General features: G+C 41.4%; 1 protein-coding gene across 1 annotated transcript in view; it reads left to right on the forward strand.

The window, feature by feature from the left end:
* MYO1E (myosin IE) overlaps window positions 1-23,198 on the forward strand; it is a 74,455-nt gene continuing 51,257 nt past the window's right edge. The window contains 2 exon segments of the mRNA XM_056499832.1: window positions 1-318; window positions 321-332. Of these exon segments, the coding sequence (XP_056355807.1) occupies window positions 16-318; window positions 321-332 (315 nt within the window). The 5' untranslated portion in view covers window positions 1-15.

Consider the following 23,198-nt stretch of genomic DNA (forward strand, 5'->3'; position numbering starts at 1 on the left):
GGATTCCCTCAGGGAATGACGCCCCTGCGCGCGGCCATTGGCTGCGCCGCGGCGACTTCTCCATTTATGGACACATCGCTCCGCTCCCGGTCCCGGGCCGCTCGTCCCTTCAGTCCCGTCCTCTCCCCGCCCCGCTCGGGCCCGGCCCCGGCTCCAGCCCCGCGCCGTTCCCGCCCCGGGCCCGCCCCGCCCGGCCGGGAGCTGCGCGCGCGGGGAGGGCGGAGCCGCTGCCCCCTGCCCTCCCCTCCTCTCCGCCCGCCCGTCCCTCCGTCCCGGGGCGCCGGCGTGTCTGGGCAGAGCCGCGGGCAGCGCAGCGCCGAGGAGCCGCGATGGTGAGCGGGGAGCTCGGCAGGGGCCAGAGCGGGGCCGAGGCCCGCGGGGCGGCGGTGGGAGCGCGGCTGTCGCGTTCCCCCGCGCGGTGCCGGGAAGGGGCCGGGCAGCGCTCCGTGTCCCGCTCCCGGCCAGGGAGCGCTTGTGTAACAACGGCGGCCTGTGGGGAGCCGGGCTGTGCCAGGCACTTGCCGAGGACCGGCGGCTGCCGGCCCGGGTCGGTGCCCTCGGTCCCGTCCAGAACCCGCCGTCCCATCGCGGGGCGCGGGCAGGGCCGGCGCCGCCTGTGGAGCGCGAGCCGCGTCTGCCGCCCTCTCCCGCCGCCCGGGGTCCGGAGAGGTTTGGGATGTTGGTGTCCCCGGGTGGAGGGATCCGGGCCAGGGGGACGCCGCGGCGTAGCGAACAACAGGTGACGCCTCGGTTCAGAGGGCGCTGGCGGAGCAGCCTGGGCGGGCAGAGCCGCTCCCGGCCCCGCCGTGCCCGGGGCCGCTGGCGCTCCGGACGCGCTCAGGTGTCCGCAGAGGCACCGAACCCGGCAGCTGGGGCACCGCCACTGCTGGGGTGACGAGGGGACGCGATGTCAGGAAAACACCTCAGTGCTAGACTGAGAGGAAATTGAGGTTCGGCAAGTGAACCTGGATTGTCTTTAGTAATTGCCTCCTGATGATTGATAATGACTTTCATCCTAAAGTAATCCAAATAGCGATTATGTCTACCTGTTGAATCCTATGTGGCTAAAATCTGTAACTTTTAAACAAATAGTTTATTTAAAACTCTTCTAAAGCAGAGTACCAAAGATCTGAGTGTTCAGATACTTGAAAAACTTTTGCAGTATTTCTGCTAAAGCTTAACGAAGGTTAAGATTTAAAGACTGACCAGCCTAGTTCTTGTGTGTTGAGAGCTCCACTCCCAATGCCTTTCCAAGGATGCCTTTCTTATTGCCATTGCTTCTGCTTTTACTTCCTGAGTTACACCTATATGGAGCACAAATCTTTAAGTAAAGCATTGTAGAAGGTAGGAAGCTAAAACTTCTCTTGAAGCCAGGGATAATGATATCAACTAATTCTTATAATCCTGTTTTTGAATAAGATAGGTGCTTGTATTCCCTGGGGTTGATTGTTTTGCCAGGTGATTCAGATCAACTCGTTAGCCTTAAGCTTTCCTCAAGTACCTGCTATGTCACAGACACCTGTGGCACATATGGGCTCGTTGGCAGAGGCTTCTCATTGCTTAGGCTGCTGGCATGTTAAATGGGGTTGGAAGTCTTTGTTGCAAGTGCTTCAGATAAGTCTGCCTGTTACCAGTAATACTTTGAGATCAGTCTGTTAGTTGATCTGCTGTGGACCCCATTCATTCCTTCTTAATGAAAGGTTTTAATCGAAGTAGTTTTTATAAATTTATATCACTAAATGGCAACATATTCTATGAGATTTACCTTATCAAAATAAGAGAATTACTTTCTTGAACAAAATATACTTTTTAGGAATGTAGTCAGACAGTTATTCTCTGGCTTTTAATTTGATACTGAAGTAGTTGTTCACTGTGATATCTCAAAATAATATGAATTGCATTTTTAGATTATTAGTAAGTAATTATTACAACAAAACCAGAAAATAGTGGCTTTGGAAGTTCTGCTTTTTAAAATAATTAAGCCCAAACAATTGTTTGATAGTCATTAGAAGGTAGTATTTTGTAACTTAGTTGGCAGAACGATTGCCTGGCAGGACTTACAAGAACTGTTGGTGAACATGAATCATGCTAGTCATATCCTGAAACTTTATACTCATTCTCTGTGCTGTATAAAAAACTCGGATTATTCCCCTGATTTTGTCTTAACAGTTTTGATGTCTGGAGGGTGAAAGAAGCTGAATGTTACACGTGTTTTGTGTTTTCTGAATTGAGTCTTTTCTGCTATATCTTCTTCACTGTAGACCTCAGGGTGCTCTTTTCCTGTTGTGACAGGGTCTCCAGTGCAGGGTGCTGAGTGGCCACTGATACAGGTGCTGTTGGTGCTTCTGAGGCCATGGGATGGGGCAGAGCAGACACTGATGTCCCTAATGTGTCCCTGATCTGCCCCTGGTGCCTTTGCCATCCCTGCCATGGTGCCCTGCCCCACCCTGCTCGGCTGGCGCACTGCAGAGCTCTCTGCACTTCAATAGGTCTGCTTTTTGCTGGTTTATTTTTAATCCAGATCAATATCTGTGTCAAGTTAACAAGGGTGGTTTCAGAAGGAGATCTGCAAGCATGGAATGGGTGAGTTGTTTCATGGCTTTATGTGGCAGTACAAGGTGGGAATCAGCAATAGTGGGGCAAAACTGTAGTAAAGCTGACCTGTCTATGGAACACACCTGGCAGCTTGAAATTTTTGTCTTGAAAGGCATCCATTTTGTTAGCTTTGTGTTTCAATATTTTAAATTAAAAAAAATCCTAACAGCCTCTAACAACTTAGCTGAAGCTTTTGAGTCTTCAAGAACTGGTTATTATGTCAGTGCCAAGTAGTCCCACTCCAGTGAAGGAGTCTGTCCATAATATGCAGGAAGCCTCTTGGTGAAACTAAGCTGAAACTTGCTCTAAAGGGGAGCATATGGTCAGCTGAACTTTATGCTGTTACCTTGTGAGGTAGAACCTTCATGACAGGGGGTAGTTCATGGAGATGCATTGGAGGATCTTGAATTGGATAGAGAACCTGTACCATGTACCTGAGAAAAATTATCTTGGACTTTTCATTTAAAGTAGCTCTGTAGTCTTCAGGAAAAGATTGTTCACCCTAGTAGTGTCAGCTGGCTTTGACTCTCCTAAGAATAAGTTTGAATGTCAATCAGGAAGTATTTTCTAAGGCATAAACTGCTACTATACTTAGAAAAAAAGCCAACCACAAAGTCAAATAAATGCTCCACCCCAACAATAACCCATCAGTGATCAGCTTTACCTGCTTTTGCATAATCTCTGTTCCAGAGTATTTCTGCTGAGGTTTTGTACCAGTTTGTTGGGCAGAGTGAGAAGGGAAAGCTCCCAAGAGAAAGCAGGATCAGCAGTATCTGGATTAGCTCACAAGCTGTTGAGCAAGCCAGGGTTGTCTAATATACTTATGTTAAAAAATCCAATGTGTTTCTATGTTACCTTTAACCATTATTTCATTGCTAAGCAATTTTCTGTAACACTGCAGTCAGTATGTGCATTTTATCTGGATGTACTTGGTGTCTTCTTGGTTCCAGCTCTTCAGCAAAGATGGAAGTCCGGGTTTTTTTGAAAAGAAACCTTTTTATAGCAGTTTGGCATCAGAAGAGAGCAGATTTTTATAGCCCAGTCCAGCAAGAAGCAAAGGATGTCTTGATTCCATGTAGTGCCTACGAATGTTTGCAGAAATGAAAGACTGGATTAGCCTGAGGGGACTTGGTGGCCTTTAGGATTCAGTCCTGAGATAGTGAACGTGTGATGGGAACAGGGACCTCATACTATCTTAAGTCTTTTTTTCTGCAGGGAAGTCACAAGCAAGACAGTGATGCTTCTGTATTTGAAGGGTGCTTTTCTGTGTGGTGCTGCAGACAGTAGCCTAAGCTCAAACCTTGCTTTCTGCCAAATGTGGAATACTAGGGAGGGTAACAGCATGTGCTTTGCATTATGTCTGGAGGTGCATTAGTGGAAAATCTTCCAGCTATATGATGTTTCTTTCTGGCTGATAAATAAAATATACTAAAACACAGTAGTACTTGAGGTGTTTTGTTTAAGCTTGCATTGTGTGCATGCTTGTTTTTGTTTCTAGTTTAGATCTCTAGAATGATAATGGGTATACTGTGTATGTTAGAGCACTTTTTTCGGAAGACACTAATTATGCAGAAAGTTACTCAAATGCAACTTTTGCAGCTGAAGACTGAACATGTGATTGTGTATGTATGTATATCTTAGGCAATTTTCTCATAATCTTCTGCCTTCCAGATATGTTTTCTGTTCTACATACATAACTAATTTATTGTGAAGGAAATGGGGTGGCAATGCTATTAGTAGTTTACTAAACTATTTGCAACCATGTTTTCTTTACTTAAAGGAATAACATTCACCAGTCTCACTGCCTTGTTCTTAAAGCATTGCTGCACCTGTGGCATGGGTGAAGTTAAAATGAGTTTTGTCATGGTCAGAACATGGAATGTTAAGCTTTTATGAGTTTTCAGTAAAATCTTAGTAGTGTTCCCATCTTAACATGGAAAGTATATTACCTTACTTGAAACACTAAAAAGTTGTACATCTCTTTAGAGAAGTGTTTTTATCACCTTTTGTAATAATTTAAGTTAATTTGACTTGGTCAATATCCGTATGTTCTATTTTCAGTTGTAGGAATTAGTCTAAAGGCGTGATAGAGCAGTGCATGAACATTTAGATCAATCTATCCAAGGTATATTGTAAAGAGTAAAGGTTTTGGTACTCCTAATTTCAGCATCAGGAATACCAAATTCCTCTGTGTTTGGATTTGTATTCTAATATAGTATGCATGTATACATTAATGATACTAACGTATAGAACATGTAAATAAATAGAGTTACAGAAGAATCCTTTATATTAATAAAGCCTACCTTAGTTGCTGCATGTTGTGATGAGGAAAGGAGCAAAAAGATAGGTGATTTTTCCTCCTGGGCTCCCAGCTCTTACTTTGCCCAGGCTGACCCTGGGAGCAAGTTTCCTGTAGTTAGCTGAAGAGTTCTGACACAGATCATGGAAGTTCTGCTGACGAAGACCAGCCTGGAGCTGGCTTGCAAGTTGTTAGGCTTTTGTTTACTCTTTGGTTCTGGTTATTGCCACAATAAATGGCTTATAAATGACAAATTCATCTGCTTTCCTTTTTAGTTTCCTAAAGCTCTCTTGTAATGCAATACTTCAATCTGCCTTTTTTAGGAAGCTGTATTCCAGGTCTAGGTGAGGTGTGGCTACTGAAAGGCATTAAGAACTGTGTTAGAAAGGAACTTTGCACCAAATTCACAAGCATTTTTTTTCTGGGAGTTAACCATGCTAGACTAGAAGCAGTAAAATTGAAGCAGTTTTTGGAACTGGGAGGAGTGTGTTTGTATATGTGTGTGCTACAAAAATAAGGATTTGGAAACTATATTGGTTCCTCTGCAAGCACAGAAATCCAGGCATCGGCTTTGGTAAGAAAGGGTTGGCTTGCATTACTGGTAGCTCTTTGAATTAAGCCACTTTGTACTGTCTAAGCTCTCACCTCATATTCACCATGAATATAAGCAGCAGAGTTTAACTTGGCACAAAAGGCTAAACCTTTCAAGGAAAATCATATAAAGGTCCTCTCACACATTTTCTCACCTATTGGAGGCCATTCACTTGTTCACTACCTATCATCTGCCAAGAAGCTTTTCTGGTTGATGCTGGTCACTAGCAAATGAGCAGCGTTGTTTTCAGCTCTGATGGAAGTGGGTTTTTGTACTGCCTGTATATGGGGAGGTATTCCAGGTATGTGGTGTGCCTGCTGACTTTTGGAACTGCTGTAGTCAGAGGACTCTGGGTAGCTGTAGTGTATTGTTTAGATTTTATTATTTCCACTATGGCAGTAAAAGCATTTGTAAATATCAGAGAAATATGGCAAGAAATTAACAAGAATTTTCTCCCTTCAGATGAGGACTGGTAGCTTGCTCAGACGTTTACCTCAGCCTCCTGTGCTACTCCTGGGCAGCTGGGTGTAAAGAACTGTAATTTAGTCAGACCTTCCTGGCCTTAGCTCAGTCTTTCCCATCTCCTACTCCCTTCCCCACATTCCTGAGATGCCAGTTACTGTCCTGCCCAGGAAGTACGGTTGTCACTCCTCTCCTGACTCATCCTCATCTTCTAGCTTTCCTATCCACCTACTGCTTTCCTCCCTCACTTCAGAACTGTGAATACTCCCTGGGGATGCCAGGTGTGCAGTCAGATCCTGGCAGTGACTGGGGTCTGTTCTCTCTGCTTGACTGAGTCATTGCTGTGATCAGAAAAGGAGTCTTGGTCTACAGCTTTTCCACACCCTGAACCTCACAGGTGTTTTCTGTCCCTTCTGTTAAATATGCTTCGTATAAATGTAAATGGCTTTGGGGTTTGATGGTGTCCTCTACACAAGCAAGTACATCTAAGCCCAAGAGTCCATAATATAAACAGCCTGGGAAGAAGGGTATGGTCAAGGTTTTTTTCCAAAGACACAGCAGCATTTAATTGATACCAAAACCACTTATGGATTGGGTTCATAAATTGTAAAGTATAATTTTTAAAAATTTGAAATTTTTTGAATTTTTGAATTTTTTTTTTTTTTAGTTGAAACTGAAATTACCTTTTTAAACAAAACAAATGTGAGAGCTGACAAGGAAAGCAGTGTTGGCAGTTGGAGCGTGAGTCAGAGCTGTCAGAAGTGATGCTTATTGGGAAGCCTACTTGCAAGGTGTTTTTAAAGTACAAAGGCTTATCTATTAACATAACTTACTGAATGTGAACTGGAAATTTAAATCCAGGTATTAGCAGATCTTGAGTATGCTTTGTGATCAACACTGTCCTGGGAGTATCAAAAGGATTATAAAATGGGTCTGGTACCCTGCTATCCTGTCACGTGTGTGATTTTTTTTCAGCTGCCAGAAGTGTCTGGTGAACGCCACTTCTGGCTTTCAGGGGATCAGAGCAGTGGCTTTGGGATGGAGTGATGGTAGATGTTTTTCCTTAGACTCCTTCAAAAAAAGGGGACATAAATAGTTTATGCAGAAACATGTGCTTCTAGAAGCTATTTTCATGCTTTTTTCAGCAATCTGAAGTCTAAATGAGAGGTTTTTGTTGGCATTCTTGAAAGAGGATTAGCAGTCTCGTAGTGACTTGCTGCACTTGTCCCTGTACAGGAAGTGTGGGGCTTTTTTTTCCTTGCCAGCTCAGAACCACTCACTGAATCACTGTCATCAGCTGAGCCTGAGTCTGTAACCACTTCTTGGTCAGTCTAATTTAAGTGTTGGAGTCATATTCAAGTCTGAACAATGCTGCCTGATACCCTCTATAAAACCAAGCAAAATATTTTCAACAGCTTTAAAGTCTTTCCTGCTTGTGTCTTTTAAAATATGCTGCCTGATGTTTCATCTTGCACCCTAGCACAGTCTTCTGTTTTCAGTCTGACATTCCACAACATTTGTGAGGCTTTAAATTCTAGGCAGTTTACCAATGAGCAGTGTTATCTTTTGCAGTGATTGATGTCTTTTCCTGTGCTTTGAGTTGGATATTGCTAATAGCAGGAAAGATGGAATTTGGAACCTCTCGTTAGTAATACATTTGCAGTGCCAAGCAGTAGTTGAGAACTTGTCTCATCTTGTTTTGTTTTGTTTTTTTTTTTTTTTGTTTTTTTTTTTTCCTTACTTGAAGGATACAAGTCTGCACAAATGCCTGAGTGCTTCCAAATTTGTTTTTGCAATAACTTGCAACCCTGTGTTATTCACGACTTGGTTAAGAAGTGCATAGATGCAAAGTGTGTTTACTGCTGCTGATGCATTTGGAGTCCCTGAGGTTGTGAGCCCTGGACTCTTTGACAGCTCATGTGGTGTGGAAGTACTGCTGCTCTGGGGGATAGTAGGACCATTCTGAGGGCAGAAGTTTACCTAGGTATTGTAAACATCTTTGAGCTGTTTTGCTGCTGCTACTGGCACATACTGGCATGTTCACATCCTGATTGCTTGGGTTTTGGACTTACTGCAGGTGTTTTGATATATGAACAAGAAAATACTACTTTTGCTAAGTGGAAGCAGTGTTCTTGAGGCTTATTGAAGGAGAACTTCAGTTAAACCTAATTCTAAAAGCTATTTCATGGGACTTAAAAGCAGGTGCATGCTTGTAAGTATTTTTTCCTTTCAGTATTTGAGGAGCATTTGATTTGTTCATTTATTAATTCTGAAGGAATTTGTTTTCCTGTACTGATACCCACCTGTATTCAGAACATACCTAAAGAAAGAGATGTGCAAAAGTATTTGTAACGGTAATTGGAAACAGTCATACTTATACTACAGATATACTTAAATGCAGAATTAAAAATGTGGTTAGATTCATTCCAGAAAGGATATCAAGCTCAAACCCACCCATTCTTGCTTTCAGAGCATAGAGGTATAAGCTGTCTACATAGTCTGATTTAGTAGATAAATCTATGGTATCTTCTGGTAAAGTAAAAGAAACATGGATTTTTCATAATTATTTCTGCTGTCTAGCTAAATATAGATTGTTTTTGAAGGAATCAGTGATAGGATGAAATCATCTAGGAAGAAATAATTTGTCATGGGAATCCATAGTCAGAGCCCTGTATCATACCTAGTTCTGTATTTTTTGTTGAGTCTTGATAGTGCAATTTTTATGAGAGAAGGTTAAATTAATACACTAATTCTGTCAGGAAACTTCTGCTATCTTTCCTACCATAATTTGAATTTAAAATTTGGCTACAATAAGCTGATATATTACAAACGTGATTTTATTACATGTAGCTTCTGTACCATTAAATATCCCATTTCACATGTAAACTTGATTAGTTCCTGAATTCTGACTTGCCTGAGTCCAAGAAAACAAATATTTGATGTGGCAAATTAAAACATAGTACATCTAAAAGCAGAATTACTTCAGCTGGATATATTTTCTCCACTTAAAAACTGTGCCTGTCTCACAGTCATGTTTCCACAACTTGATGCTATGTTGATAGTCTCCAAAGCCTTTTTCAGTGCTTCCCCTCAAGTATACACTGGGAATGCTATATTGGTTAGTAATTGCTAGATTCAGCAAACCAGTGTTTCCTACAAAAACATTCTGGTCTTTACAGTGGAAAAACAGAAATTGCTTCTCAGAGTGGAGCAATTTGGATGTGTTCAGCTCTGGGGGGGATCCTGGCTGTTTTTTATGTATCCTGCAGGACTTGAGTAGACTGAAGTAAGGTTCCTTTTTGGAATTGATTGTTCCTGGTGGAGGGGGCTCCTGCTATGGAGGAGCAGCATAAACCTGCTGAGAAAGCTATTGCAAAAGAGAGCTAAAAATGTGTAATTCTATCTCGAGCTGTAGGCAAACTGGCCATTATTTGCTCTGCTGTGGCTGTTGGCTTTGCAAAGCGCCTCTTCCTGCGTTTTCCTGGGGTGGCAGGGAGTTCATAATCCCAGCTGCCTGCAGCCACCTTTGCTGGGGGCACTGTTGGCTCTGGACACAGTGCTGCTGTGAGGAGGGACGTTCTTCTCCCAGCTGGGGGTGGGACTCAGCAGCCCTTTGGGCTTTGGTGGCCAGTACTTGCCAATGGCAAAGTCCTGGCAGGACCCAGCGCCCATGTTGGTAATTCTCATTATGGGAAGACACTGCCAACAAATAGAGGTTGGAGTAACTTCTACAGACTGTACTATTTGCTAGGTTTTTTTAAAAAGGATTAGACTTGACCCAGGGAAAAAAGTGAACTGAGACGTTTTGTAACAAATGGAGATCCTGTTATGGCTCTGTGCATGTCTCTGGAGGTCTGAGCTGAGGTCTGGCCTTTAATGAGCAAAATCTTGAGCTCCATTTGAAACAGTGTTGGGAGTGGGCAGAATGACTTCATTGTAGGAGAGGCCACTGCCTTTTTCTGTGCTTTAGTTGTTTTTTATCTCAGCATTGAATTGCAACCATAGAATTTTTGAAGCATGAACTCTTTTCAGATGAGAAAGAAGGCAGGAATAGGTCTTCAGCAGAGCAGGTCAGGTCAGAAGTGTGCCTACAAGTGAAAGAGGACTTGGCAGTACCTGAGTATCTAGTATCTGAAACTTGAGATAATTTGAGTACCTGTTTCTAACAACTGAGCCTGGTTTCTTAAGCAGCTTGGATATTTGTCTATAATTGTCACTCTGGTCTCTCAGCATTCTGTAATATATATCTGCATAGCAATAAAGGACTAGATTCAGTGTATTGGAGAAAATATGAATTTGCCCAATTTGATACTTGCTTTAGATAACAAATCAGCATATATTCTGGTATGTGACCAGCAAAACTTAGATTTGACAAAACTGAAATGGCTTCTGTTGTGGTTTTAAAAAGTATATACAATCAAGGAGATGAATCTGTTCTAGGTTGAAGCTGCTGTCAAGCACACAGAATGTGTTCTCTACAGCCTCCAGTGACTTTGACCTCAGTCTCAGGAATATGTAATGAAGTGTGTGGGGCTTGAACTTCAGTAGCACGGAGAGAATGGATTCATTATTTCACATAGATAGGACTACTGGTAACTGGCAGTTCTAATCTGGTCTGCCAGTTCCAGTGTCAGTAACCCAGCTGACTGCTCCAGGAGTCTTAATGCTGTTCCCATGGGTACTGTTTGTTAAAGCTTTTCTAGTGGTAATATGAATTCTGGTTCCAGGGTTCTTAATGCCTGAAATACCAGCACACCCAGTCCACAGAGACCTGATCTCAATATGCAGAATAAGTTCATGACCAGCAGTAGTTTCTTCCTGTCGTTTACTTTGTGTTTTTATTCTTGGTACATTCTAGGAGCACTTAAGAGGAAATGGGGCAGTGGCAACTTATTCCCATATTTGGGATTGTTCTAGACAGAATGGACATCCCTTACTAAAGGAGAGGGCTGATACAGCGTTCCTGGACAATCTAACCTGCCGCCAACCACAGCTCAATCTTGGCAGAGTCACAGAGGTCCATTTCCTTTGCTGCTGTGCACAGTGCAGTTTTCTGCTCGGCATTGCAGTGATGGTCAGTGGCAGTGGTGGGGGAACCCTTAAACTAGGTGGGCCTGACTCTTCACAATACTGAAAACTTGTATTTACATGGTTACAATTCTTTGTTCTCCAGTGGAGCTTCCATTGGTCTACACATTAGTAGTGATGTATTTTGTTATAAAGAGTCAGAATTAGTGAGTGTTACTAAGTACTGTAGTGAAGTGAGCATTCAACTATTTAACTGTGGAAAAGGAAACAATATTTAGAACAGAAACTTGCTTGCACGTCCTAACTTTCTCCTTGGTATTTTTCCTGAGACTTTTACTTAAAGGACTCATGTCTTCTGTACAGATTTAGGGGTGAGGAGGGAACCCCAAGCCCTAAATCCACTTTCTTAAATAGCCACTATTAAAGCCATATTGTGATAGAAGCAAGTACAAATATTTCAGGAAAGTGTTATAATCACTGACAGTGTAGGCACTGCTTCCTGCTGGAATAGCTGGCTACATTATCTGTTTTCATGCAATTCACCAGGAAAAAGACAAACTGAGGACTGCAGAAATAATTAATCTTTATTTTATTAGTCCTGTGATTGACCTTTTCTTGTTCTTAATTATTGCAATCTGTACTTGAACTAAGTTCAGCTGCATGTGTCAGAATGCCTAAAATTAATCCTTTATGGATGCAGTCTTGACAGAACTAAAACCCTCCAGTTCTGAATAAGAAAGGAATGTCTGAAATCTATCCAGAACAAAACATAATACAGAGTTCTAAATCCCTATTTCAGTGCCACAGGATAAGTTTATGGACTTGAACAACTGGGGTTTTTTCCCCAGAGCTAACCATTTATTTTGGGGCGAGGAATTTAAGAGCTGTTTATTCTGAAAAGAGGCTTAACAGTGTGAAAGCTGACAAGTGCTGAAGCAAATCTGTTTGGGCTGCACTGACAGTACAGCCTGTACCCTTGGAAGATAGGTAGTTACTTCATAAACCGAGGATGTTCTGATGGATGTTCTGAAGGTGGTAGTTTGTAATGGAGGAGTGTGTTGTTACCACAGTTAATGAATTAGTCATGAAGAGCTATTTAGTCTGACACACCTCGAGAGTGCTCACCTACTGAAATCAGGTTTTCTTTTGTTCAGGTCATTCCTTAATGATACAGGAGGCTGAGGGGTTTTTGCACCTCAGGCCATTAGGTGACTTCTTCACTTGTCCCATCTGTGGGTCTGTTCTGAGACCAGAATACATTTAAAATGAAGCAGTTAACAGGCTTTACCCTGCAGCTCTGCAGAGACTTGAGTGTGGCTGGAGTCCAGCCTGGGGCTGCAAGGGACAAAGCAAAACCGGTCCTGTCAGTTCGACTGTAACCACCTCTTGTGGTCCTGACACTCAAAAATGGTTAAATAGCTCTTAACTTAGTTTGGGGAGAGGGGGAGAATTCAATCAAAAATGCCACTATTGCCTTTTACTGTTCTAGAAGCATTTAGGGTGCTGGGGAGTTCTTTCTAGTCTGCACTTCAAAATATGTAGGTGGACAGTCAATAATTGTGATGTTAACTACCTGAGGTGTGGTAGCTACGGTCATTCATTTTACATCTGAAGCAGACAGTAAGTTGAAAGAATATACTTTTTTTTTTTCAAGGTTATTTTGCCTGGTAACTACACTGAAATCTTAAAGTTAGAAGTCAAGGTTGTTCTGGTGTTTGTTTTGGATTGTTTTTTTTCCCCCCTGAGCCCTTGGAAATATTTTATCATCCTGCTCTTTACAGGTGTGGAGCAGTAGGTTAACTCTAAAATACTAATCCTGTTGCTGTTTGTTCATTGATGGTGCAGGTGTACAAACAGGAAAAAAAAAAAACAAAGAGGAAATTAATATAATCTGATTGCTAAAACAAAGAAGCTCAAATTTAGTAGCTAAAATTATGTTCGGGCTGGTAACAGGATACAGTGAACAATGAAACTACATTCTGTAGCTAATTGTGTCCTTTTAGGGCTTGTTTTGGAATTGTACTTGACCAATTGAAACTCCTCAGGAGAGCAGAATTCAACCTCATTTAAATGAACCAACCTACTTTTTCTGCCTCACACCTCAATGAGTTGCCTAGGTTCTTATTTTTTAGTGTTTTTGAAGACTTTGGAATTTATTCAAGAACTAAAACTAACTAATTTTTGTTTTTTTAAGGTGGTGTTTTAACTCGGGGCAGGTCCGGACAGTGTATTAGAACTGGGGGGGGGGGGGTAGTTTTCTGTTGTTCTATCCATTTACTGCTATAGCTGTAGTGAAACATAGTTTTGCCACCTTATTCCTGTTCTGCCCTCCAGTTTCTGGTGTGACAATGTGGGAGGACCTCCTAAAGTACCAAAGCTGTGCAGAGCCTTTGTGATCACTCTGAGTGTTGTTTTGTTCTGGTGCCCTTTTAATGAGGACTGAGTGGGGAATATATCTGAGGCATGTTCCTATCAGCTGCCATGGACTGTGTTGTGGAGCTCTCCTAGGAGCCTAAATTATCTATAGAGTGAGAGAGGGCTGGAATCCTCTGCTGGTTTTGACAGATGATGCATGCAAACTATGTTGTGCCCTCTGTGAGGGAAATGGACTTGGCCCACAATACACTGAGTGATAGAACTTTCTCGAACAGGAAAGAGAATAAGGGAAATAAATGTAAGAGGGAATGGTGGAATGGTCTGGCTGGCAAGATGGTGGGAGTCTAGTCTGGTCCAGGCAAGCTGCTTCCAATTTCCATGTGAAGTTCTGCTCCTTCAGCTCTACCTTAGTAGTTCTTTCCATCTGTTTATAAGCTTTTAATATTGCTGATGGAATTGGTTCAGTCTGACACCTTCTCTGATTCTAACCTTGTGTAGGAAATGTGTATTTGTCCTTCTGCCCACAGATCAGCCATGTGGCTTTGAAATACTTGCCTGACTCTGGTCTTAGCTCTCACCTTCTACAATTGCCTTCCTTATGCCTTCCCTTCTACATCTTAAACTCTCAGCCAGCCTTTGCAGAGGTCTTTTGTCTTCAGCTGCAAATGCCAAAGGACATGTTCCACTTCATTACAGGCTTTCAGGGTGATTTTGGGGGTTTATCCCTTAAATGTTATCTGCAATTATGTAATGTGATGTCTAAGTTACGCTTTTACTAGTAGTTCTGAACAGGTTTAGGCTTGTGTATAAATACTGGGTCATTTTTCTCATCCTTTTTAAAGTGCAGATTTTCCTGGCAGGGAAAATACTACAGGGAAACTTGCAAAGAAATACGTTGCATAAAGGCAAAGAAGTTATATTTTGTACTTTGCAGTAAGGTCATGGAGATGAAAATGCATGTAGAGATGTACATTTGTAATTCATTTATGTGGTTATGTGAATGTCATGTTTTACTTAAATGTCTGTATATGAAACATGTGACTTTAGCAGGAGATGACAAATAATTTTTTTTTTTTATCTTCGTACTAGTCCTTATAGCTAGTGCTGTAGAGTGTTGGACAATTTTTCAAAATGCAATGAAAGATATAAATAATTGGTACATTAGCACATGCCTGAGGATAAATCTGTAGTAGGATTCTGTGGAATAGCTGGCGTTAGATATTGCCTGTATCCCACAGACCACAAGTATGTGTTAGAAGATACAGGAAAACCTTTGTCATGCAAGCTGTCACTGAATGATTTCAAATGCAGAGCATTTTTGAAGCTGCTGTCAAAACTATCTAGAAGCAATACAGCTGCTATAAAACTGGACTTCTACTTGCAAAATGTTCCATGGCACCTTTTTTCACCACGAATAACCAAAAGGATTTGTCTCTTTTGATAGCCCTTCTGCTAAACTGGCAATTACTGACTCATCCTTGGCTAAATTAGTACTGTTGTTCTCTAGAAGTCTGGGCTTTACCTGGTGCTCTCCATGTAAGTGCTATGTAAATCAAGCCTTGCTAAACACTGAGATTTGACAGGAGCAAATTGCAAAGCAAGATAGCTGCAGGCTGCCTCCTGTTCCTCTTACTGTGTTTTATCGAGAAAAAAATTATTCTGGCAGTCAGACATTGCACAAGGAGTATGCAGAGGCACATCTGCTTATCTAATAGTCTGATTCTTTAATCTTCAGAGATGCTTTCATTAACGATGAGACATGCTTAGCTGCATAACATAGTTGTTCAAATTAACGTTTTTTAGGGGAAAGAAAAAGGCACAGGCAGATGGCTGGGATGGTTGAAGATCATCACACACATGCTTCACTGTATCATACATACAGCTATGCGTGTTTTGCAGGAAACAGGCTTTTCTCACTTATGTGCTCAAAAGGTGTGCTTTGAACTTGTGTTCAAAGCAGGGCATGAAGATGGTGAGGAGCAGCTGGGGACACCTGATCTGTTCAAGGTGGAGCAGACTGAGGGGATGCCTCATTGCAGGTACAGCCTCCTCCACAGGGGAAGAGGAGGGGCAGACACTGATCCCTTGGCTCTTGTGGCCAGTGGCAGGGCCTGAGGGAATGGCCTGAAGCTGTGTCATGGGTAGTCTAGTTTTGGAGACAGGTTCTGTCACCTGGAGGGTTGGGTATTGGAACAGGCTCCCCAGGGCAGTGGTCACTGCACCAACCCAACAAAGGTCCAAGAGAGTTTGGTCAACACTCTCAGGCACATGGTGGGATTCTTGAGGATGTGCTATATGTGCAGCTTGACTTTTCTGGATCCCTTCTAACTCAGGATATTCTATGATTCTATGGCTTTAGCAGAGGTTTGAGAATGGGAATGAGACTCCCAAACCTGTGTTGCTAAATGACGAACCTCAGAGCTTCAATTCCCACTTGAGAGGGCTAAAGGATTTTGTGTCTTGTGCCTTTGGTCCCTTTTCCAGCATGTGCTTTAAGTCCTATAGGGCATGGTACCCTCAGGTGACCTCAGTGGCCCCCACTTTGCAGCAGTGGTGCCACACCTGGCAGGATTGAAGCAGTAGGAGGTGATATGGCTGTGAACTGTGAGCTTCTGCTAACTTCACTCCTGGTCTGCAGCTGCCTCTGAATGCTTCACTAATGTGAAAAATCCAATCCAAAACCAAACAGTCTTTCAGTAAGTCAAACTGCAATGAAATCAATAGACATCTGAAATTCTAGAGTAAGGTCTTACAGTACTGCATATAAAAACTTAATAGGAAACTGAAGTGGTGTTATTCATCTATCTATTAAAAAGCTGAACTAGATGAGGCATTTCAGTGCACACAGGCTTTGGGTTACATTTCTGCATTTAAATGCAAAAGGACCTACAGTAGGGACTATTTTGTGTTGCTTGTAAACAATTTACAGCTTTTACTAAAGAACAGTTCCTGCTGCTGTATTCTTTTCTATTTTGAAAAAATATAAAGAGAAAACCCTGAGGTTTTCCTTAACATAGGTGATTCTAATAGCTTTCATTAATTGGATTATTAACAAGGACTGAGTTTGAAATACTAAAAATTGTATTCTCAATGGCAACATAACAAACACTCACAGATTGATTTAGCTGCTGGCAGCCTTCATACCTTGCTTGTTTAAAAAAAAATTTGTAAGGAATTCCTCTGGTTTTGTTGAATTTTGACTTGACTTAGTTTTGTCGATATTCTTTATCTGTGTTTGGGTAAAGTTATCTTGGAGGATATTTGAAGATCTAGCTCTATAAGGAGTGGGACAAATTGTCCTTAATTTTAGTGGGACAGATTAGATGGAATCTGTAACATAAGGTTTCAGTTAGTCATCTGAAATGTGTGGATTGTGTCCTTTTTTTTAAAATTTATTTTTTAAAAAGGACACTGTCCCTAAAAACAGGATGCCTCAAAATTGTATTTCTGTGCAGTCCTGCAATTGATAGTTGGCTTAAATACTTTTTGCAGAAGCAAATGGTTTTCTTCTCAACAAAACCTTACTAGGCGTAAATAAAACTGGCAAGTTATTACAGATACCTGAATATTTCATGATTCTTTGTTCTTTTTTAATTGTGTGTTCATAATTAGAAGAATTTTGGTTTTGAAAGCCTTAGTGAGTTTCAGTATTTTAGGTGTTGAATAATTCATGATGAACTTTGTTTACACACTATTTACATCCCAAAGAACCTCAAGCAACTTATTAAAAAAGTCTTTACCACATTCCTTTATTCAGAATTATCTTGTGGTTAATTACATTTGGCAAAATCTTAGCTATGTTTATGTAAGGACTGGTACTCTGCTGAGCCTCAGTGAGAGATGCCTGAATCCAAGTCAGGATTGGGAGCTGCCTGTTGCAGGTCACGCTCGGGAACCCCTGAGCCCTGCATACCCTGCTGCAGAAGCCAAAGGCCACCTGAGACAGGAATGAATGGTGCTCACAGGTAAAAGGGACACACCTGTGTCCACTCCTCACAGCCGTGGTGCTCAGCACTGCACCCTTACCTGGCACAGCCTGCAGGTACTGCATTTGGGTTGCTCTTTTAGCACACCACTTAAAATCGGATCTCTGTTAGGAAAGATGGAGTCAAGGGCAGCATTTATAGTGTGTTTGAAAGACTTCAAGCTGATCCTGTGGTCCTGATGGGTCATAAGGAGTATGTTGTTTACCAAGCTGTCGTGTAAGCTTAGAAAAAAGCTACTTGAGTGCAAGTTACTTTGTAAGCCAGAACTTTATTTTAAGGAAACACAAATTTTGCATGTTACATGGAATGTAGAAAAAGGTAAAGCTGCTTTATGGGCCTCACCAGTGTAATGAATTGCAGCAACCAAAAGCTAAAGGATTTTGATAATGTGAGCATCTGTTCATGTCCAGGTTGTTTGGGGTGGAGGGAATGAGATGCTATTCACTAAACAATTGTCTGAATCAGAATATTATGCTTAGATAGAAAAGTAATTCAGCTGGTTTTAGTCTATATTTTAATTCAATATTACTTCAGTTCATGTGGATTTGAGTCACAGGTCTGAAATTGAATGAGTCCAGAAGTTGAAAGCAAGGTACATTGCAAGCATTTAAGTTTAGTGTGGGTTTGTGTCAAAGTGCTGCAAGACAACTCTTCAGCCACAGTTCAGCATCTGACACTTGTTTTTCTCAATTACCAATTTTGAAACCTTGTGATTTAACTTGAATTGCACCTGTCCTGGGTTTTCATTATGAAGTTTAGCTGAAGACATAGAAATGTGAAATGAAAGGGAAGAGAAAATGCAGCATCACACTGCACCACTACAGAGGTTCTTTTAAATAAAGCTAGAGTTAATCTGCAGTGGTCTGAAGCAGTTTCTCCTCAAAGCTGGCACTTGGCTTTTTACTTGGTTTCCCCTTTAACATAAATCATTGGAACCTTATGTATATTTATGATGCTGAATTGCAAGGTTTAAAAGACATTTAAATTTGGACTTTTGCATAATACTGCCAAGTTGATGATAAAGTTACAGGTTTTCTAAAACAGCTTCTTTGGCTGGCATCTGTGCTCAGAGCATAATTATGCCAATACAACATCTGTGAGACTGAATCTAATGCATGCTGCCAATGGAGAAAGAAGGATAGTTTGCAAATAATGTGTTTGTTCACACATCTGGTAAAAGCCTAGAGTTACGAAGACGGCTAGATGTCGAAATTAATTTTCTGTTACCTTTTATGGTTCAGAAATAATTTGAATGCTAAATATTAACATTAAACAGTCTCACATACCTCAAATAAAATTGAGGGGAAATAGCTGTTTCTGTGTTAAAATCTGTTTCACAGACTAATAGGCACCATCACTTCAGCTGTTAAGTGAACTTCTGCCCAGAATTAATAAAAGAAGAATCCTGGGGATGCAGAGATCATACACATGCATTGGTAATACACAGTCTAGATAATAACCATGAAGGCCTAGCTGTTGATGGTTGTATTAAAAAACATTGGGCCAGATACTTTCTACATATTTCCATTAATAACCATGGTGTTCACTAGGGTGGAATGAATGCTTCATATTTGCAATGCATTTCTATTTTCCACCTTTCTGGGATATCATCTTCATTGACAGAATGCAGTGAGATAGAGATCATGTATATTGATTTTTAGTTTAATTTTCTTGGGTGACTTGTGAATTATTAAGGAAATATGAGCCAGGAATTTATTATGGAAATATGTATGTCTACAGAGCCAGGATAGAACCCTAATATAAAATTAGAATAAATAATTTAAAGCATAGGATTTTAGAGGAAGAAAATTAGACAACTGTATGAAATATTAAGCAAGCAATCTTAAAATCTTAAATTAGCAATCTTAAGCAATCTGGGCTAATAAAAAAAAATGTTCAGAGAACAGCATTCTTGTCATCCAGATTTGAAAGTAACTAATAAAAGCAAGTGAGGTAAACAACATATTGATTAAATGACAATAAGCCAGTTATTTTATACAACTGCAGTGTTACATGCTGGTTTTTTAAATGTATTTCACCTCAAGCTGCCCTGGACTGAATTGTTCAAAGTTGCTTTAGAAATTTAGGGAAATTACAAGTATCAGCTTTATGAATAATGTGCATGTGGAAGATAATCTGGTCATGAGAATCTGTCTGTTGTGGACATTGGACACTCAGTGGGACCTGCTTGCCCTGGCATAATGTGATTATTGGTTAAAGTAAAAGCAAAGCCCTGACAAAGGATGAATGAAGATGTGCATGAGGTTACCTCCTGACAGAAGTGAATGTACAGTTGAGAAAGTGGATTAATATCTGCTTGGGTCTTCTGCACAGTGTGTGAGATTTGTTGGGTCTGATGTTTACTGCTTCTCTCAAGATTTTTGCCATCTGTTGTTTTTTGATTAACTTTTTGGGAGTTGAAGTGAACTTGTAAATTTGGTCTCTCGACAAGATGAGTAACTTATTCCTGAGGTGGAATACTCAAATTCTTGTTTGTATTTATGTAATAATTAACCAAGGATATGCTTGTTTATGAATACACTAAAATAAATACGAAGGTTGGATTATTTTAAAGCTAAATTAAAGGTTTAGTCAACATGTCAAATAGTCTTATTTCCCACAGTGACTGAAGTAAAATCTGATTTTTGCATGAGTATCAAAACATGACAACATATGGAAAGGAGGTGTTGAGCCACATGCATGTTACCACCCAGGTGCAGGCTGTGCTGTAGGTGAGTGAGCACCACTCCCTGAGCCTTTCCCTGCTGCTGCCAGCGGTAAGCAGGAAGCTGCTGCAGTCCTGGAGCTTTTACTCCCTTTGCTCAGCACTCTGTGAAGTTAAAATAAACATCGAAAGCAATTTTTTTATCAGAACCTCCCCCGGTGTGGAGTTCCTGCTGCCCCCCCAAAGCTGCTCCAGGCTCTGTCCACAGTGAGAGGCGCTGGCAGCTCCTGTGCAGGGGGATGTTGGTGTGTGGGAAGCAGGGATCCCTCTCAGCTGTTCCTGCACATCGCTGCTCCCAGCGCCCCTGGACTGCGCTGCCTGCAGCTCCCCTGGTCCCCAGTGCAGTGATCTGTGCAGAACACGCAGCCCTGAGCCCCACACCTGAGCACAGCCCGAGAGCAGATTACCCAGCTCTCACCAAACATGACAGCAGACGTACTTGAGGCCGGGGACTTGGGAAAATCCTGTGTAAACCTCACAGTATGCATTGGAATTCAGCAGATAAGCTCTTTATCATAGGCTCCACCCTGGTACACAGAGCAGTGATTGTCTTGTCCTGCCCCACTTATCCCCGTTGAAACTATGCATACCTCAAAAATAGCTGAACTTTAAAACCCATGACCATGCTAATGCCTAGGTTAAGAAATAAGCAGTTGACTGCATATCTTATTTGTGGTATCAGAAGGGTTAAATGTTATAACTCTGAGCAGTGCATTGCACTAATAAAGTTTGATGTCAGCACAAAGGTGCTTTTTGGTACATGCTGTTGGAAGAGCAATCTTGGCCACTGTTTTCTGCTGTGTTGCAGCTTTTGCAGTTTCATCATGCCTGTTGCAATAAAAGTGTTTTTCTTTAGCCTGAACTGCCGCAGGCATGTGACTACATGGCAGTCTCCACTCAGAAAAAAATATCTATATTCCCTCTGTTTGTAAATAAGTTCAGAAAGAGGCTTTTTTAAAAATGATTAAAAAAAAAAACCAAAAAACAAAACCAAAGAGACTCAGCCGTAGTTTTTTTTCTCCAAATTATTTTAAATTTAGTTGTTATTCTGAGGGATGATTTAGCTATTGTTTATTTTAGAAATTAGTCTTTCAATTTTTGTGGAATTGCTACATACTGTTACTCAACTAAATCAAACTGTTGACATAAAAATATCTTAATTAGTATTAAAATAAGATCTGTAATCTGCCCAATGTGTTGTATTCTTACAATCCGTTAGTAATTGCTGAAGACAAATATATGCAACAAAATGTAGATGTTCAGTAATTTTATTGAGAAGTATAAGTAAAGATACAATTGATTATTTCTTTAGGATTTATAGTATCTTTCTGCTTATAGTTAAGCATTGAATTGATTATGTAAACATTTGTTATTGGGAATGAGATTTTTCAGTCGTTTGGTGGTGCTGATGACATCAGTGGAAATGGATTTGGTAGATGCAGACAGTAGCTGGTACTCTTCAGGTACGGTGGAGTGCTATCTAAATGGTGTTTTAACATGAGCTGTTTTATTCCCTGGAAATCCTACAAATTCTAGAATGATTTCTCCACCTTTTTAATACATGCAAAAATGTAGTTATCCTTTTATCCTTCAGTGTTGTCTTGTTATGAATTTAAATACTAAGTAATTCAGAAATATTGCAATGCTCTTAGTTTGTATTCTGCATAGATAAAAAAGAGCAAAACCTGCAGCTAAAGAATAAGGCTAAATTTTTTTTTTTTTTCCTTGATATCGCATTGCCCCGCTCTATTTTCTGGAAGGAGAGCATTGTGGTATCAGGGAAGGGATCCGAGTCTGGGCTGAGCAGCCACTAAATGCTGTTGCAGATCCCTCGGTGATCTGCAGAATCCCTTCAGCCTGCTGATGGGAGTGACCATCCCAGCATTGTCCTGGGCTCCAGCAGTGACCAGGCGTTTCCAGTTAGACCCTGTCACAGGAATGTCAGCTGGGGATGCTGGGGCAGTAAACCCTCAGGGTACTGTCTGCAGTATCGGTCTGGTGGGCAAGCAAATGTCTTTATTTACCGTGGACAAAAGGGGCAGGGGAAGGGGACAGGAGCGGCTGCAGCCCTGCAAAGAGATCAGTGACTGAGCAGAGAGGAATTCCCTGCGGTAATCGTGGCCTGATGGTCTAAAGCTTGGTGCTAAGCCTGAGATTCCAAAATCTGCGAGGTGGGGCAGGGGAGTGAGTGTTGACATCAGCTAGAACGGGACACGGCTGGGATGGTATTTTTGTAATGTGCCAGGGGTTTGACTTGCTCCGAAATTTTCCACTGGCACCAGCGCAGTGCAGGAACTCCAGCATCCACAGGCTCCCTGCTCCAGCGTGTGCTGGGATGCTGGTCCCACGCATGGAGCCTCTGAGTCACACTGCTCTGAGATTCCTCCCTCTGGAGAGCACATGGGAAACTCCCAGGGGACCTCAGTTTATGATTTAGTTTCAGGATGATCTAGGAAAAATATTTTTGGTCTTCTGCTATAGCAGAGGCACTGACATGTTGTCTGAATCTTCTGATGGAATTTTCAAACTACGTTTTTCAGTTAAAGACCATAATAATATTATTGATAAGGTGTATGATTGCTTTGAAACCTGTCTTTAATGGAGAAGAGTGACACACACAAATCTTTATTATGCTTTAAAGATTGACACAGCCAAGATGAAAATATTTGTTGTAATTTATCTTCTCCATTTTTTAAATTGCATGATAGGTATATACAGATGTAAACTGCATATACAATTCACAGATCAAGAGTTAGTGTGCATGAATGCTGCTCAGTGCAATGATTGCAGTACAGGGATGGTGTGTATGCACACAGATACACGGACTAAAACTTGCTATTGCAATGCAGCCAGGGCCTATACTGATCCTGTCCCAGCAAAGCTTGCTGCTCATGCCACAAGGAACAGACCAGACTTAGAACAGCTCTGGAGACTTTTCAATAACTGAAGTAAGACAATAAATGTCTAAGAGCAAATCAACCATATTAAGTCGTTAGCATTATTGCATTTCCTTAGGAAAATTACTTCTTGGAACATCAGGACAAAGCCACCCAACAAGCAATATAAGTAAATAGGGGTTCATTAACTACTTCCCAGTATCTGCCTGCAGTTTCTGTAACTTATTTCAAAATCTTA

This window comes from Oenanthe melanoleuca, chromosome 10 (assembly GCF_029582105.1).
Source record: "Oenanthe melanoleuca isolate GR-GAL-2019-014 chromosome 10, OMel1.0, whole genome shotgun sequence".
NCBI lineage: Eukaryota > Metazoa > Chordata > Aves > Passeriformes > Muscicapidae > Oenanthe > Oenanthe melanoleuca.